This window comes from Cryptomeria japonica, chromosome 5, assembly GCF_030272615.1.
Source record: "Cryptomeria japonica chromosome 5, Sugi_1.0, whole genome shotgun sequence".
Taxonomy (NCBI): Eukaryota; Viridiplantae; Streptophyta; class Pinopsida; order Cupressales; family Cupressaceae; genus Cryptomeria; species Cryptomeria japonica.
Window position 1 is genome coordinate 159,087,733 of NC_081409.1, and position 18,115 is coordinate 159,105,847.

Genomic DNA, 18,115 nt, shown 5'->3' on the forward strand with positions numbered 1-18,115 from the left:
TTAACTATTTTAAGATATAGATTTGAATCAGCATCACTTTTACTAAATCCTAAGCTTAATAGATAACGATCAATTCTTTCATACCAAAATCGAGGAGCTTGATTAAGGCCATAGAGAGCTTTCTTTAACCTACATACATGAGTATCCTTTTCATGAACTATAAAACCTTCAGGTTGTTCAACATAAACTTCTTCTTCAATCATTCCATTTAAGAATGCAGTTTTCACATCCATTTGATGTAACTTCCATTTCTTAGCTGCAGCAATTGCAATAATGGTTCTAATAGATGTATAATGGGCTACAGGTGCAATGTTTCCTCATAATCAATCCCTTCCTTTTGTGAGAAGGCTCTGGCTACAAATTTGGCTTTGTATTTTTTAATGCTGCCCCCTGCTGCATGTTTGATTTTGAATAACCATTTTGAAGAGACAACTGATTTCTCTTTGGATCTTGGTACAATGTCCCAAACATCATTTTTCATGATGGATTGATATTCTTCAATCATTGCATCTTTCCATACTTGTTTTTCTGCTTCTTCAACTGAAGTAGGTTCTGAATCAATAATGTTGCTCATTAATGCCACATAGTTAGAGAATTTGTGTGGTCTTTTGCTTTCTCTAAAGGTACCTTTGGGAGCAGCAAATTTTTCCACTTCTTGCATTGTTTTTCTGGCCCATAGTGGTCTCTTTCGGTTCACTATAATATCTCTAGGACCATTGGTGGGGTCCAATGGTTCAGTTGGTTCATTGTCTTCTTGTATCTCAATAATCTCCCTCTGTGACTCAGGGGAGGGATCAACTTCCATGTCTTGAGGAGGTTCTGATACTTCATCTTCAACTTCCATATGATATCCTTTTGATCTTTTGAAGCCAAAATCCTCTTCAAAGATTACATCTCTACTAACCTCAATCTGCTTTTGTCTGGGAATGTAGATTCTATAGGCTTTGGATGACTCACTATAACCTACAAAAATTACTCTTTTGCCTGAGGGTTCAAGTTTAGTTCTTTTCTCTTTGGGTATATTGATGTAGACAATGCATCCAAATATCCTAAGGTGACTTACTTCAGGTTTTACGCCCGTGAAGGCTTCTTCAAGAGTCATGTTTTGTAGGATATGATGTGGGCTTCTATTTTGAACATGAACAGCAGTTTTGGAGGCTTCTGCCCATAGGGAGATTTGAAGGTTTTGATCATGCAACATAGCTTTTTCTGCTTCTACAATGGTTCTATTTTTTCTTTCTGCCACCCCGTTTTGTTGAGGGTTGTAAGGGACACTAAATTCCCTTTTGATTCCTTCTTCCATACAAAAATTGTGAAAGTTCTTAGAGGTATGATATTCTCCCCCATTGTCAAATCTTAGTATCTTAATTCTTTTTCCAATAGTATTCTCTACTAAGGATTTAAATTCTTTAAACCTGATTACGACTCTTTAGACTTTAGGAAGTAGATCCAAGTCTTCCTAGAGTAATCATCAATAAAGGTTACATAGTACAAAAATTCACTTAGGGATGGCATAGACATAGGTCCACATAAATCAGAATGTACAATATTTATTATTTCTTTAGATCTATTTTCACTACTAGGGAAAGGACGTTTTATATTCTTCCCTAAAGCACAACCTTTGCAAGTACCTTATTTTTCATTGTTGAGATGAGGAATGCCTTTGACCATCTTTTCCATGTAGGGTAGTGCCTTATAGTGCAAATGGGCAAGTCTTATGTGCCATAGTTCATTTGGATTTGGAGATTCCATCATCAAAGCTTGAGTGATAATAGTGGAAAGTTTGTACAAGCTTTCATATCTAAGTCCGATTTCACGTGCCTTCTTGATATAAGAATTCTTAGGCCAAGCAAGTACTTTTCCTTTGGAAAATGCAACTTCATAGCCTTTGTCTTCTAATGCTGAAACTGATACAAGATTCCTTTTAATCCCAGGTACATATAATACATCACTCAATTGAAGTGACATGCCTGATTCTAATTGCAGGTGGGCAATGCCTGAACCTTTTACTGGATAACTGGCATCATCTCCAATAGTTACTTCAAGATTGGTTGGTCTTTCAATCAATTTGGAGAGATTGCTTCTAAATCCTGTGATATGTCTAGAGGCTTCACTATCAATTAACCAGGTGGTGTTGTTGTTCAAGGTATTGCTTGATAATGCAGAAATAAATAGAAACTCTTTATCTTCAGGTGTTTCATCATGAACATCAGCGGTAGAAGCTTGTTGCTTGAATTTGGATCTGCAGTCCCTGGCATAATGTCCTAGTTTTGCACATCTAAAACATTTGATTTTAGATAGATCTGTCTTCTCATAAGATTTAGAATTTGAGTCTGTCCTTTGGTCTCTCTTTCTTTTGAAGTTTCTTCTTCTACCAAATCTTCCCTTTCTTCTTGAGGTTTTGGAAGCTAGTACTTGATTTTCCTCATTGTAAGAGTTTGGTTCAATACCTCTAGCAGTCGATCTATATTCTTCTTGTAAGCAATCTGTTCTTAATCTATCAAATTTTGGTAGTTTGGATCTTGCGCTGACTCCTTGAATAAATGATTCCCATGAGGAGGGAAGTCCATTTAGGGCTAACATAGTTAATTCCTTACTATCAATGACATATCCAATAGTTGATAGTTGATCTCTTAATTCAGTGATCTTTAAGAAGTATGATGTAATGGATTTTTCCTTTGTCATCTTGATGTGATGAAGTTTTTGTTTCAAGGCTAGTGCCCGGCTGGTATTATTGATTTCATACATTTGCTCCAATGTTTTGTACATTTCCTTTGCTGTTGACAATCTGGAAATAATGGGAACAATGTGATCTTTTACTGAATCTACTAGGAGTTTCTTTGCTTTAACGTTGTCTTTCTTCCATTGAGATAATATATCAGCATCATTGGTTTCAGGTGGATCATTCTTTATGAAGTCTGCTAATTCATTTTCTTCTAATGCAAGCAATACTCTAAATTTCCATGAGGTAAAATTTGATGCTCCATCAAACTTGTCCTCTACTTTCAATCTGATCACCATATTGATGTTTTTTTAATCTGATAATTTACTGATTTAAAATCTGATTTTAGGATCTTTAATTTAGGCTAGCTCTGATACCATGTAAAGTTTTAATCAGATTTTAGACAGTAAAATTTTATATCAAATTTATAAGTGTTTTTAAAAAACTGAGTATAGATCACAAAAAAAACTGAGTATAGATCACAATTACCTTCGGAATCAAATATATATATTTACAAATTATTGTAATAATCTGAAATATTCTTCAGAACGTGTCATATATCTCAGAGCTTATAATGTATCTATATATATTTCAGATTCATATAATATATTTTCAGATTGTTGTATCTATCTGTTTGAATTACAAAACTAACTTCTATATATGAACCGCTGTAGATGATTTACACAAACTACTGAAGATGGTTTACGGTGGGTATATTCCTTTGTATTGCTCTTCATATATCCCTTAATCCAACTGTAGATAATATAAATCTCTTCGAACTTAACCTTTCTGACTTTATTATTTCCGTTTCTATATCATGATCAAAATCACCATTATCTGTTTGGCAAGCGTATTATAAATACGCCATCTTGGAGTCTCCAAAAGTCGTGACTTGTCAGCCCGAAGTTTTCACGTCTACGTAGGAAGGAAGCTCCGATTCATTTAATGAATCGATATAACAAAAATAATCGGTTAATTATAACCGACTTACACCCAATAGTCATTGATATGATTCGTTTGACTAATGCAACCTGCGATTAATATAAGAGATAGACAGTTTTCAATTTTATTCGAAATTAGTAATTAGAAGTAACGAAAATATATATAACATAAATAATAATTTAATAATTACTGACAGATCTAAAGTAGAATTAGATAAACAAATAAAATAAGTATTAATAATATTCAAATGTCAAAGGCCAATAGGCCAATTTGATATTTGAATATAATTTATCTACATTAGATAATTTAAGGAATTAACACCTTCAACAAATTTACACACAACAATGTAATGAAATTCTCTGCAAAACAAATCAACCTTAACAAACTCGCAAATTATAAATGTGATATATCTCAAACTGGGAGTCTCTTTTCATCATATTTCTAGGACATAGACTTTAAAATTCTAACAACCTAGAATTGCTTCTTTTTGTGCATCATGTTTCACTTTGTTTGCAAGAATCTTTGGAATATATAGTAAATCTCGACTTATTTGATTTTTTATTAACTTTCCCTCCTCTTATTTCTTACTTTTCTTCTCACTAGATCATGACCATGTGAAGATTATTCAAGAATCCATTAAATCAAAGTAAAACTACTAATCTTGTAAAATTAGATATTGGTGTTTGCATGCTCTATCCTGCCTCATCCTCTATTCTAAGTAGTTCCTCAACCAAGTACATAAAGGAGCAACTTCATTGATTGTTGGTGTTATATTTCTTTGCACCTCTTTTATTAAGTTTTACTTCGGTAAATAGGTTTTTGTGTGCTTCCTTGATTAAAGGTACTTAAATGTCACCTCTTCATCATCATGTGCCATCGTTGCTTCTACTTGTTGAGTAAGCTTCTCTATTCATTGGGGTTGATTCAACTCCTTTTGGACATTTGTCACCATTACTCATGTATCTAAGAAGCTATATATAAGTGTATTTTCTTTTAAATGAAAATGCCAATTTCTATTCACATGTATTGTCAACTTCTATTTTTCATGCATATAAAATTCTGCTAGAAATTAGACTAATTGTCAAACGTCTTGAGTAAAGGTTTTAGGATTACTTCTATAATTCCTAATGCTTCAGGTAAAGTCTTGTATTCTTGTCCCTAATCTATCCTTGATAGTTAGAAATCCCATTCCTTAAGGACATCAACAACCCCCAAACACTCGTGTCCAATTTCAAATTTGAAATTGAAAACATGAAAATCATTGGAACACTATTTCTTATTTTCAATGGGTCTTTTCTCAATATCACTCCATATATTTAGCATCACCTCATTTTGAATGTTCCACTCACTCACTCTTACTCCATTTTACTTATAGCTTCTTACACGTTAAAGCGTATGTTTTGATCTTCCCAAAAATTAGAGGTGCTAAATAGAATCTTCAACATTAGTGTGCTTTGGACCTCTCCTTTGGCCTTTCACCCACCTCCACAGCTAAGTGTTTCCCCCATCTCCCCAATCTTGTTCTCCCTCATTCCCATTGTCCTCTCCTTACCATTCCCAATCTAGGTTGACCTCCCATTGATGCCATAAAATCCTTCTTTCATAAATTATTTTCCTCATATGCCCCTATTTCAGATCTAAACCTTTGGCTCCATATTTAGCATTTCTCATTACATATTAATGTATCACGATAATATTTTCATCTCCCAATCTCTCGTCCATATCACTTGCAAACACCACTCTAGTTTAGGTTCCAACCTAGGGGTTTTTGTTAAAAAGTCCAAAACCTTGCACACGTCACCTAAACCTATGCCACCAATCTTCCTGCAAACTAGCTGAAACTAGGTCATTCGAACTAGATCTAAAATCCGGTTTAATCTGCTTGCAAATATAGGCAAGATGCAACTAAATGGGGTTGGGTTTGTCTAAAACAGACTTAGGCAAAACCCAAGGAAACTCTATCCAATCTCCCATGTTTAAAACAAACAAAGAAATTGCTATTTTTTTATTTTTTCACTATTGACTTTGCCTTTTAAAAAATTATGAAAAAGGTGTGCCCCATGAACATTTGTGTGTTTTGAAGGTCTTCACCTGCGCTTGGTGATGGGGGCTTTGTCCCTTGAGTTAGCATTGTATTACAACCAGAAACGCATCAGGGACATTACCCTCAAACCTTGCAAGGGGTGCCACCCCTCAACCCCACTGGAGGGAACTGCTTGACCCTATTAGGGGTAATGCCCCTAGACCCCTACAAAGTTGAGGGATATGGAGCTAGAGTATATTGATTTGGATGCTTCCACTTTCCAACATGTTGCACTTGAGGAGTTTGAAAGCATGCATGCTTTTAGTGTCAGTGGCAGTGGCACTGCTTGTGGTTCTTCAAATGTTCCCATATAATCTAATGTCAATGATGACAACAATGATTTACAAAATCCATATGATGTTGAAAATTGACTGTTGAACTTGATATTATTATATTAATGTTAAGTTAAAGTTTGAACAAAAAATATTTATAATAATTATCATTTATGTTTCAAATGACATTAGAATTTATGATGGTTTTATGGATTATATTATTGTATCTGGGATTCTAAACTCAAATCCTACTTTTAAGTTGGCAAATATATATATGAACTTTACATGTTTTGTGTATATATAAACCTAAAACAAACTCAACCCAAAAAGAAAAAAGTCGGCTGGATCTACAAACCTAAACCAAGATCCATACCAAAACCAATAACTTAGACCAAAACACCACACGTAGTGATACACACACTCCCAATCTTTCATGTATCACTATTGAGGCTAAAATATACCAGTGTGGATTGACTGAGATAGTTTTCCTAGGTACTTACCAACTTTTTTCTGCTGAAAGTTCTATCAACTTTTTCATGGTGCTAGAGATAAACATTAGAGATTTTCATAGATAGGAAAACTTAAAAAAAAAAGGTGAGCAAATCATGAAAAATGCATATCCCTTGGAGTTGATGACACAAGTGTTTGTGGAGGACATGAGCACCCATAACCGAACATGAGCACCCTGTTAAGTTTTAATTAAATTCTGTGATCAAGAGGCTAGAACAGATGAAAGGTATAGTCTGGAATTTACTTCGAACTGCAATAGTGCGAATGAAGGAAGCAAAACACTTATTAATTTCTGTATTGTCCTCCTCCCCATTGGATGCATGTTATATATCTAAGTGAATGAGAGGGTACGTAGAGAAGAGATATGTCTTCCCACATGGGAAGACACATCTCTTCCTACGTACCACTCATAATATCACCGCACATTAACAAAACAAATTATTTGCTTGGCTGATCGCGATTTATGATAAATCATTTGATCTCAGCCCAATGACAAGAAGAGGTGTGACGGTGGCAAACACCCTAATCCGATATTTATTTATAGTTTATTGTTAACATATATACTACTATGTTAACATATAATTAATTTATGTATTGGAAATGGTACGACCGACGTTACAAGAATTAACACTCCCTCTTAACTAGGGAGGACACAGTTCATGTTAGAGAAAAATCACAATTCATCCATTGATTGTGAAGGGAAGAGATATCACACCATAGTGATATCCAGAGATATGGTTCAATAACGAATATCAAGTCTCATGATACTCACCATAACTCATAGTTATCAAGTAAGGTATGTGCACCGGCATCAAGTCGCATGACGCCTACCATACTGCTAATGATTCATGGCATGTCCACGAATATTATGTCCATAATATTCACCATGAAGATCTCTATCATAATTATGGTTTATTTAATGATACCAACCAACTGATATCTACCATAATGTCTCTGAGATATATACTATCATGACATGTCCACAAATATCAAGTCACATGATATCCATCAAGATAGATAAATTGATAATTGTAAAATCGTCACCTTACAATATCAATTTGAAACAAGTGTTCATTATTGAAAAGTCGTCACCCTTCAATAATGTTCACAGGAGGGCCCATGAAGTCATGGAGTCACACACATAACAAATAAAAGAGTTTACACATTAAACATCTTAAATATATTAGTATATCAGAATAAATGAGATTCTATCTCAAAATTAAATAACATTTTCAACCATACCAAGTTTATCTCTAAAGTGTTCAATCTTGATCCTGGAGAGAGGCTTGGTAAGAATGTCTACAATCTGATCACCTGTACTAACATAATTCAGTCGGATCACATTCCTTTCCACCATATCTCGAACATGGTGATAAGGAATCTCAATGTGTTTAGACCTATCATGAAATACTGGATTCATTGAAAGCTTGATGCAACTCTGATTGTCACAATAGATGACAGTAGGATTTAAGGGCTGACCAAACAGTCCTACAAGCAGTTTTTGGAGCCATACTGCTTCTCTTGCTCCCATGGAAGCTTCAATGTATTCAACTTTTGTAGAACTCTAAGCAACTGAAGATTGTTTTCTACATATCCATGAGATCATTCCTGATCCTAAATTGAAGCAACGTCCTGATGTGCTTTTCCTGTCAACTATGCTTCCAACCCAATCAGAATCAGTGAATCCATGTAGGTCAAGGTCTACATGTTTATATCTCAAACCAAAACCAATAGTTCCTCGAAGATATCTGAGAATATGTTTTTGCAACAACAAGATGTATTCCCCTAGGTTCACACATGAACTGCCTTAGTGTATTAACAACATAACATATATCAGGTCTTGTGTTTACTAAATACATCAGAGATCCAATAATTTGTCTGTAGAGGGTAGGATCTGCAAACTCTGATTCTGCAGCTGCTTCCTTTAACTTGTGCAGATTTGTCTCCATAGGTGTGATCATGGATCTCCAATCCATCATTCCAAATATCTTGAGTATATCAATAGTGTATTTTCCTTGATTAAGGATTATACCATCTGCCTGCTGCCAAACTTCCAATCCAAGGAAGTAGAGAAGAATTCCTAAATCCTTCATATCAAACTCAGAGGCTAATTCTTTCTTACATCGAGAAATACGATTATCCTCTCCTGTAATTAGTAGATCATCAACATAAAGAATAAGAATTAATAATTCACCATTGATTACTTTGTAGTAGAGATTTGGATCTGCTTCATTCTTGGAAAACCCTAATTCCAAGAGACAATGATCAATTATTTCATACCATGCTCTGGGGGCCTGTTTCAGTCCATATAGGGCTTTCTTTAATCTGCAGACATGTGATTCAGCCTTATGAATCACAAAACCTTCAGGTTGCTCCAAATAAACTTCTTCTTCAATCTTACCATTCAGAAAAGCAGTCTTAACATCCATTTGATGGACTTTCCATCCTTTAGATGCTGCAATAGCCAAAACTGCTCGGACAGAAGTGTATCTAGCAACAGGAGCGAATGTCTCTTCATAGTTCATAGTCAATACCTTCTTTCTGTCAGAAACCTATGGCAACAAACCTTGCTTTGTGCTTCTCAATGCTGCCATCTGCTGCATGTTTGATTTTGAAGAGTCATTTAAAAAAGATACCACAGATTTGCCTTTAGGCCTAAGCACAATATCCCAGACATCATTTTTCAGAATTGACTAATACTCTTCTAACATTGCATCTTTCCAAACTTGATGCTTGAGAGCATCTCCAACAGAGGAAGGTTTTGCATCAATGGTCTCACTCATCAAGGCAGCATAACTGGAAAATAGGTTAGGTCTCTTATTTTCTCTGAAGGTCCCCTTTGGAGCGGCATAATTTTCAGCTTCTTGAAGCATCTTTTTAGCCCAAAGTGGTCTCTTCCTAGTTTCAGGATAATGTTCTTCTAAAGGTAAGTCTTGAACTTCATGCTCAGCGTTTTCAGGGGTCTCCCTCTGAATCTCAGGGGTGGGATCCTCATCCATGCTTGTAGGAGGATCTTGGTGTTCTAATTCATTAGAGCTTTTGGACCTCCTGAATGCTATGTCTTCTTCAAAGATGACATCTCTGCTTAGTTCAATTTGCCTTTGTCCGGGTATGTATACTCTGCAAGCCTTAGAGGTTTCATTGTACCCAACAAATACCCCTTTCTTTCCAGAAGGTTCTAATTTTGAACTCTTCTCTTTGGGAACATGAATATAGACTGGACACCCAAAGATTCGGAGATGACTTATGTCAGGTTTGTCACCAGTAAAGGCTTCTTCAGGGGTTTTATTATCAAGAAGAGAATGAGGACATCTATTTTGAATGTACACGGCTATCCTAGATGCTTCAGCCCAAAATGAGGTTTCTATATTTTGGTCAAACAACATAGCCCTAGCAGCTTCTACTATAGTCCTATTCTTTCTTTCATCTACCCCATTTTGTTGTGGGTTATAAGGTACAGTTAACTCCCTCTTAATCCCAACATTTATACAATAATCTTTAAACATATCAGAAGTGTATTTCCCCCCCATTGTCTGTTCTTAAGGTTATGATTTTCTTACCTATCATGTTTTCTGCAAGAGCTTTGAATTCCTTAAATTTAGAAAGAATTTCTTCAGACTCTTTGTACCTCAGAAAATATATCCAGGTCTTCCTAGAATAATCATCTACAAATATTACATAATATAAAAAATCCTCCTAAGGAGGGTACAGACATGGGTCCACAAAGATCAGAATGAACTAATTCTAATACATTTTTGGATTTACTGTTGTTAGAATTGAAAGACCCTTTAGTATTCTTTCCCAAGGCACACCCCTTGCATGCTCCTTCAGAACTGTGACTTAGCTTGGGTAAGCCAATCACCATCTTCTCTATTTTAGGTAGGGCATGGAAATGAAGGTGCCCTAATCTTTTGTGCCAAAGTTCATTCGAATCTGGAGTCTCATGAATCAAGGCTTGAGGTGGAGTGGTGCAAAGTCTGCAGAGGCTCCCTTGTCTTACTCCAATGGTGTGGGCTTTCTTGATGGTGGAGTTCTTTGGCCAAGCAAGTACCTTTCCTTCCATAAAGGTTAATCTGTAACCCTTATCTTCAAGTGCAGAAACTGAGACAAGGTTTCTCTTTATACCAAGTACAAATAGAACTCCAGTCAGTTGTAGGGATATGCCTGACTTTAGGTTGATATTGCAGGTTCATATTCCCATAACTGGATAATTTGAGTCATCACCAATTGTCACTTCTTCATTTGAATTTTCCACAAGTGTATCTAGGTGCTCACGAAATCCAGTGATGTGTCGAGATGCTCCGTTGTCAATCACCCATGTGTTGGAACAGGAGGTGACTTGACTAGAGAGGGCTGAGTAGAAGACTAGTCTCTCGGAATCACTCCCTTTCTTAACTTCTACCATTGAAGCCTGTTGCTTGATCCTGTCTAGACACTTCATTGCATAGTGCCCATATTGGTCACATCTGAAACATTGTACTTCAGAATTGTCTCTCTTCTTCTTTGAAGACCTCTTTCCATTTGAGTCGTTGTCCCTTTTTCTCTTAAAGTTCTTCTTCTTTCCTTTCTTGTGGGAATTTGAGTTTAGAACTTGAATGTCCTCGTTGCCATTGTTTTGTTTTATTCCTCTTGTGACAAGCCGAGACTCCTCTTGAATGCAATCGGTTTTCAATCTATCAAACTTCAGAAATTTAGAACGAGCACTAATTCCTTGAATAAACGATTCCCATGAGGTAGGAAGTCCATTTAGGGCCATCATAGCAAGTTCTTTGTTGTCTACTAGATGTCCAATAGTGGATAGTCGATCCCTAAGCTCAGTGATCCTCAAGAAATAGGATGTAACTGTCTCTCCTTTATTCATCTTTATATGGTGTAGTTGATTCTTCAAGGTGAGAGCCCTGCTAGTGTTGTTGATTTCATAAATGTCAGCTAGGGCTTTGAACATCTAAAAGGCCGTCTCATATTTAGAAATAACTGGCACAATGTGGTCTCTCGCTGAATCCACAATTATCTTAAGAGCCTTCTCGCTGTCCTTGCTCCACTGAATTTTCTCTGTATAATCAGAGGGCTTAGGAATTTCACTTTTGACATGGGAGTCAATTTTATTTTCTTTCAAAACAAGTATGATCCTGAATTTCCAAGATACAAAATTTGATGCTCCATCTAGTCGATCTTCAAACCTAACTCCGGTTGCCATTAGGATTATAGGAATGTGATCTACTAAGAGTCAGGTGAATGTCTATATGATCGTTACAGAATTTAATTTGATCTTCCTTAACTTAGCTCTGATACCATGTTAAGTTTTAATTAAATTCTGTGATCAAGAGGCACAACACTTATTAATTTCTGTATTGTCCTCCTCCCCATTGGATGCGTGTTATATATCTAAGTGAATGAGAGGGTACGTAGAGAAGAGATATGTCTTCCCACATGGGAAGACACATCTCTTCCTACGTACCACTCATAATATCACCACACATTAACAAAACAAATTATTTGCTTGGCTGATCACGATTTATGATAAATCGTTTGATCTCAGCCCGATAACAAGAAGAGGTGTGACCGGTGGCAAACACCCTAATCCGATATTTATTTATAGTTTATTGTTAACGTATATACTACTATGTTAACATATAATTAATTCATGTATCGGAAATGGTACGACCGACGTTACAAGAATTAACACACCCAACACTAAGAAATGAATTTAAACAATAATTGAAATGGTCAAAAACTCACCAAAAACCCATAGAGTTAATCCTACAGTCTTCCTGAGCCTATTTCCAGCATCAGATTTTGTCCAAACATATTTTTCTAACTCTCTCCTCAGTTGCTTTCCATAGGATGGTTCATTTCAATTATCATTCCGATATCTTGTACTTTACTATATTGGATGATATCTAAGATTCTGAACGTTTATTATTTTAATATTTTCTGAATATTATCTGAAACCTGTTTTATTTGATATGGTAAACACTCATTGAATGCAAATTTACGATTAAAAACATACCTTATAGGGGTAAGATCTTATCTTTCAATCATGCAACATAGAGAAAATAAAGTAGTAGTCTCGGTTGCCAATCTATGTGTGCGCTTGCATCGGGCAACGGTGCCTCCAATAAAATCTATCTTGACCCTTCCAATGAAGAATTGATGTATTTCTCTATTAACAATTGTAAATTGTAATGCCCCCTCCACAAAATTGAACTCCGATTAAATATTCAGAAAATATAATTGAAGACGACAAAACCAAATAAGACATAATCAAAATCAGCCTACCATAAGACAGCAAAAAGTATTAAAAAAGTAATTGCAGACCTTTGTCTTAGAAAACAAGAAAGACACCAAATAGAAAACTTGAAAAGTAAAGGGCAGCACTTAATTAACTAATATTACAAATCATTATTGAAGCTTATTTTATCAAAAGTCAAGGAGCATTATAAAAAGTTAGGTGTATGAGAAAAAAGTATATAAGAGAAATCAAAAGGGAGAAGGAAACATCATATTGAATACATTTTATATATCTAATAATTACTCCTTGTGGAGCGTGGACTGTGGTTCAAAAACCTAAAGATGAAACCCCTCAAGGTCTGAAACCACCCTAATTTCCATTGCTGAGTTAGTGGACAAAAACCCCCTGATTCAGGCAGATTTAGAGACAATTTAAAGACATTTTTAGTGAAGAAAGATCACTGCAGTTGGGGAAAATTAATGGGAAATACAAAAAATAAGTTCCTTTTTTCTAAAATATACTCTAAATATTAAATCTGAATTAAAATAAACAGTAAAAAGTGCCGTTTCTGAAATTGATATCATATTTATAATTAATTGTGCTGCTATAATTGAACTTGTGACCTCTATTTCAAGAGCACAAATTCTCCACCACTAGGCCAACTAGGCCAACTCAGGTTGTACAATTGTAAGTTAGATTTTATTATTTAAAGAAAAATAAGAAAATTTAAAAGGGACACTACATAAATATGGTGGAAATTCTTAAGACGGGTATTGTTGGGTAATTTGGAGCAAAAGGAATTGTTAATAGTTACTGATGTAGGTAGTGTCAGATGTATCTTCCTCCTTCCACTTGAACTCTGGGAAATGTACCCATTGTAAGCAGAAGGACATTCATGGTTGGAATTGGGGTTCTATTTCCAATTCATATCCTCTTATTGGCAAGCTCTGGTTATACAACAGTAACAGATATCCAGAATCAAGAGAGCGCTTCTAGCAGCGAGTGCGAGACTAAAACATTCAGTTGTACAGGTAAAATTGTATATATCTATTATTTCATGTATGGATTTCAATGAAAATTGGAGGTCTATTCCTGTTTCTAGTCAGCTTCCTAGCTTGAGGCCTGTTTTTACATTAAACAAACCTGCTGTGATTTTTAGTGGAAATTATAGACCATTATCTTTTCTTTTCGGCTTGTTAACTCGATCCCTGTTCTTAAGACAGAACTCTAAAATGACTACGACGTAATGACCTTTTATATTCTCACAATCCGGTAACTCTTACTGCTCCATTGAAGAGTTTCTCTGCAAACATCTAGTCGATTTGAGGTCTATTCACGATATCGATGTTGCCTGCAGCAAAACCAAATTTTTGTATTAAAATTACTTGCTTTCTAAATAGTCGAGAGTTGTTTTTTAGTTCTCAGCATCCATTTTCCTAGTGTCGGGATGCGTCATTTTGTCAAAGAATTGCCAGAATCAGAATTCTCGAAGTATTTTAATCTCAATTACTATTTATCAAAAACAAATACGTGGGAGAGAGAAGTATTTGCAAAAAACCAACAGAACCAAACACAAATATCAAAGCCGAAAACTTAAAAAATGAAAAAACAATAGAGATGCATCCTTCCATAACCAATTTGAAAGACAAGATCCGTCAAAATTTTAAAAATATCCAAGCATAGCCCGTTACAAAAATAGATTACAACCCATTTCTGTACAATAGGAAAAATATGAAACCCAAAAATGCGAATTAAAATAGAAGCGCAATAGTAGTAAAAGAAAATGTAACCTGTCTCTAATTTGAAGCTGATCAATCATGTTGGACATTCTCTGTTGATCTTCCTCTGGCATGTTGGCCAAATCTCCAAGCATGCTCTTGTCCATTTCTACAATTTGCAAATCAATGACTTCTCGTTTCCTTTTGAAGATCGCGTTCCTCTTTTTTTCTGCGCTACAATAATCCCTGCAAATCAATACTTATCGTTCTCTTTTCAGATCGCATTTCTCCTCTTTTCTGTGTTACGAAAACCCTTTCTAGGGTTTATTCTCTTTTTCAATTCGTTCACTATAATTGAAATGTTTCTGATTTTTTATCCTAGTGAAAATTTGTCCCACTTAATTAGTTTATTAGCGTTTATCTTCTTTGAATGTGGTTGGAAGTTAGGATTAAAAAACTAGCTAAATTAGGGGAAAGGAGTCACTAGTGACATAGTACAGTTTGTGTTGGTCTAGTGGTGGAGAACTTGTGCTCTTGAAAGAGAGGTCACAAGTACAAGTTCAAATCTTACAAGGTGGTAAGGTATGTGTCTCATTTGTAGTGCAGTTAGGTACCTCTCGTAGACCCATACACAGATGGTTGGCATCGTGGACTATAAAAGCTCCTTTCCTTTCCTTTCTTTTTGTCAACTTCACCCCCCGTTAGTAGACATAGTAGAAGCCAAAAAGATGGTAATGGAAGGTCCATTAATAAATATCACATGTACCAATAGTGGTGCATTTTTTAGCTTGTTTAACCATAATTAGCTCATTACTGGGACATTTGTGCACCGCTATTGGAGCATTTGTCCACTGCTATTGGGGCGTTTGTCCACACTACTACTGGCTATTTTGAGTTATCTACTATTGGCGCAAAGGTGATCATGTATTAGACCACACTTTGAAATGTGTACTTTTTGACCTTTGTGCACATAACGAATTCCACCGCATGCATCGTTACTACCCACAAGCCAAAACAATAGCTTTAAGTTAAGTCACATACGGAGAGAACCAAAAAAAAATCGTTGAAATCTCATGAACCATTTAGGAGCTTAAGATGTGTGAAGTTAGCTATGGCGACTACTGGCTCCTTTCCCCTAGTTCTTGTATCTGAAGGAGGTATAAGGGTTACATCTATAGAAATTATATAAATTAATATATTATAAAGTATGGTTTTATACATATATAGCAGATACATTAAGTTAATTTAAGATATCTTTTATATAAAATAGTGTATTTTGTGTATAGAATTTTGAAATACAATCTAACTTTAGGTTGATGATTTGTGTAACTAGGAAATTTGGAATATATCAAAGCATATAATTAGGCCACCACAAAACCTAATCAAGCAATGAAATCAAATCCTAATTCAATCAACAAAGGAACGAAAGACAAGACATTCAAATTAAAATGCAAACCATCACAAATGTCTCCCTTCATTGACCTCCTTCAAATTTGATCTTGATCTCACCTACAAATGCAAGTGTATTTGAAAGCAAAATAATAAGATGATAAAATGATTTAGACAGCATAAGATACTCAAAATGTGGTGGTTAAAAATGAGTAATGAGAGCTCAATTTATAGAAAATTAGGATTGATTGAATGGCTAAGATTGACTTGGGACTGAAAATAATCAATGGATGATATTAAATGCACAACAGAATTGTCATTCGGGGAAGGATGAAGATAGAAGAAAGCAAATGAGAAGATATTATGAAAATAAATAATAATATCTTTAATTATCTTCTCATAAATACCAAATTAGCAGGTTGAAGAGATAAGGGAGATAAAAATTAGAAAGTGGAAGAGATAAGTGGGGTTATAAATAAATAAATAAAATTTATTTATTTCACCAGCACGTGACGATTAAATAAATCAAAAAAAAATTAGTTTGATAATTGGAGAAAGGGGATTAAATAATTAAAATAATTATTAATCATGGAAGAATAATTAGCTTACAATAAAGGGATTAAATAATTAAATGAATTATTTAATCAAAGAGGAATAGTTAGGATTAGTCGATTAAGATGAAGATAAATTTATTAGAAAGAGATAATGATGAGTATTAATTAAATAATGAAGATTATTTAATTAATAGTTTAGAATAACAATAATTAAAATAATAAAGAATTATTTAGTTATAGGAAATTAGAAGAAGCATATTAGTACTAATTAAATAGTTAAAATTATTTAATCAGCTTAGACGAAAAAGGTTAGTGAAAAGTGTTGTCGAAGACTTAGGACAATTTTCAATGTCTACAATTTGTATTCAAGTTTTATTTCTCTATATAAAGTTTACACCAAATTTGTATTGGAGGTGTAGAGAAGCATTTTAAGCATTAGATTTGTCTATTATTTGTCATTATTATATATTATTTTGGGGTATCAACCATGCGAAGTATTTAGAACTTATGTCATTTCTTCTATGACCTATCTCATATGAGTAGTCACTATTTTTTTAGCCCATCTCTCATTAATTTGAATACTCCACTCTACACTCATTCTCAATTAGGATTAAAAGTAGCAAAATGGATCACGGCATAACATCAATAGAGATTGGTGTTAGATAGAGGGTCTTATGTAAGTGTATGATGGTATTAGAGACACAAACCTTACTAACTCGAAATTAAGAAAACAACAAACAAACAAACAAACCAAATGGATCAGCTTAAGACTCACCAATTTTAGATATAAAGCACATTTACAAATTATCAATTTGTTTATCTTCTATATCTTTTGTCATAAAACCAATAGTGTTTGACTTTAGCTCTCCTTTACATGTTTTCTCCTAGAAGACTATGCCTAGATTGTAGACATAAATTTACTTGGATATCAGGGTCCCAAATGACTCCTTGAATAGACTACAAAATTCCTAGTATTATCATGAAAATTAGTACTACAAAATTTGATAGACTAACGCTTGTAAACCACTATTGTTGAGTTGAATCATACAGTAAGTTGGGATAAATTGTAGATAATCAATTGAGTCCAAACAAATGAAACAAAACAACATATATAAGAGAGAATTAAAATCCCTAACCTCAAACACTTATAATTTTTATAATAGATTGACACACTTTATAATACAAAACTTCAAATAACTAGCAAAAATAAATAAAAAAATATTTTTTTTCTATTTTAAATATTAAATAATCAAAGAAGATAATTGTTCTCCAACATATTTGTAGGTCATCCAACCTCTAATTTGATCCCTTAAATTCTTGTAGCTAGGTTTATCAACTTATAACTCACATGATACTATATATGTGTCTCTAAATGCTCTAACATAGTATAACTTGATAAAAATACTTTGAAGTTTTTTTCTATTGAAAATGTATCTATTATATTGTAACTATGTCTCAAAGAATAAAAATGGCTTTACAAATCATAAAGAGTGAAATACCAAGCTATAATAGAATCATCATAAATAGTTTTGAGCTTATAATCTAAAATTTTGAAAAAATGCCTTTATTAGTAACTCGTTTAATTTAATATAAATGTTCAATATGTCAAAATGGTTCTAACCTCTAACAAGAGTGATGCATTTGTTTAAAGAGTTTAATCAAAGATAAATAAAATATGCTCACATGAGGAAAG

At 34.3% G+C, this 18,115-nt stretch overlaps 1 protein-coding gene across 1 annotated transcript in view; it reads right to left on the reverse strand.

The window, feature by feature from the left end:
- The window catches only part of LOC131072700 (mitochondrial import inner membrane translocase subunit Tim9), a 33,001-nt gene extending 18,161 nt beyond the window's left edge, over positions 1-14,840 (reverse strand). The window contains exon 1 of the mRNA XM_058008939.2: positions 14,552-14,840. Within this exon, the coding sequence (XP_057864922.1) occupies positions 14,552-14,646 (95 nt within the window). The 5' untranslated portion in view covers positions 14,647-14,840. The remainder of the gene's footprint in view (positions 1-14,551) is intronic.
- Between the last annotated feature and the right edge of the window lie 3,275 nt (positions 14,841-18,115).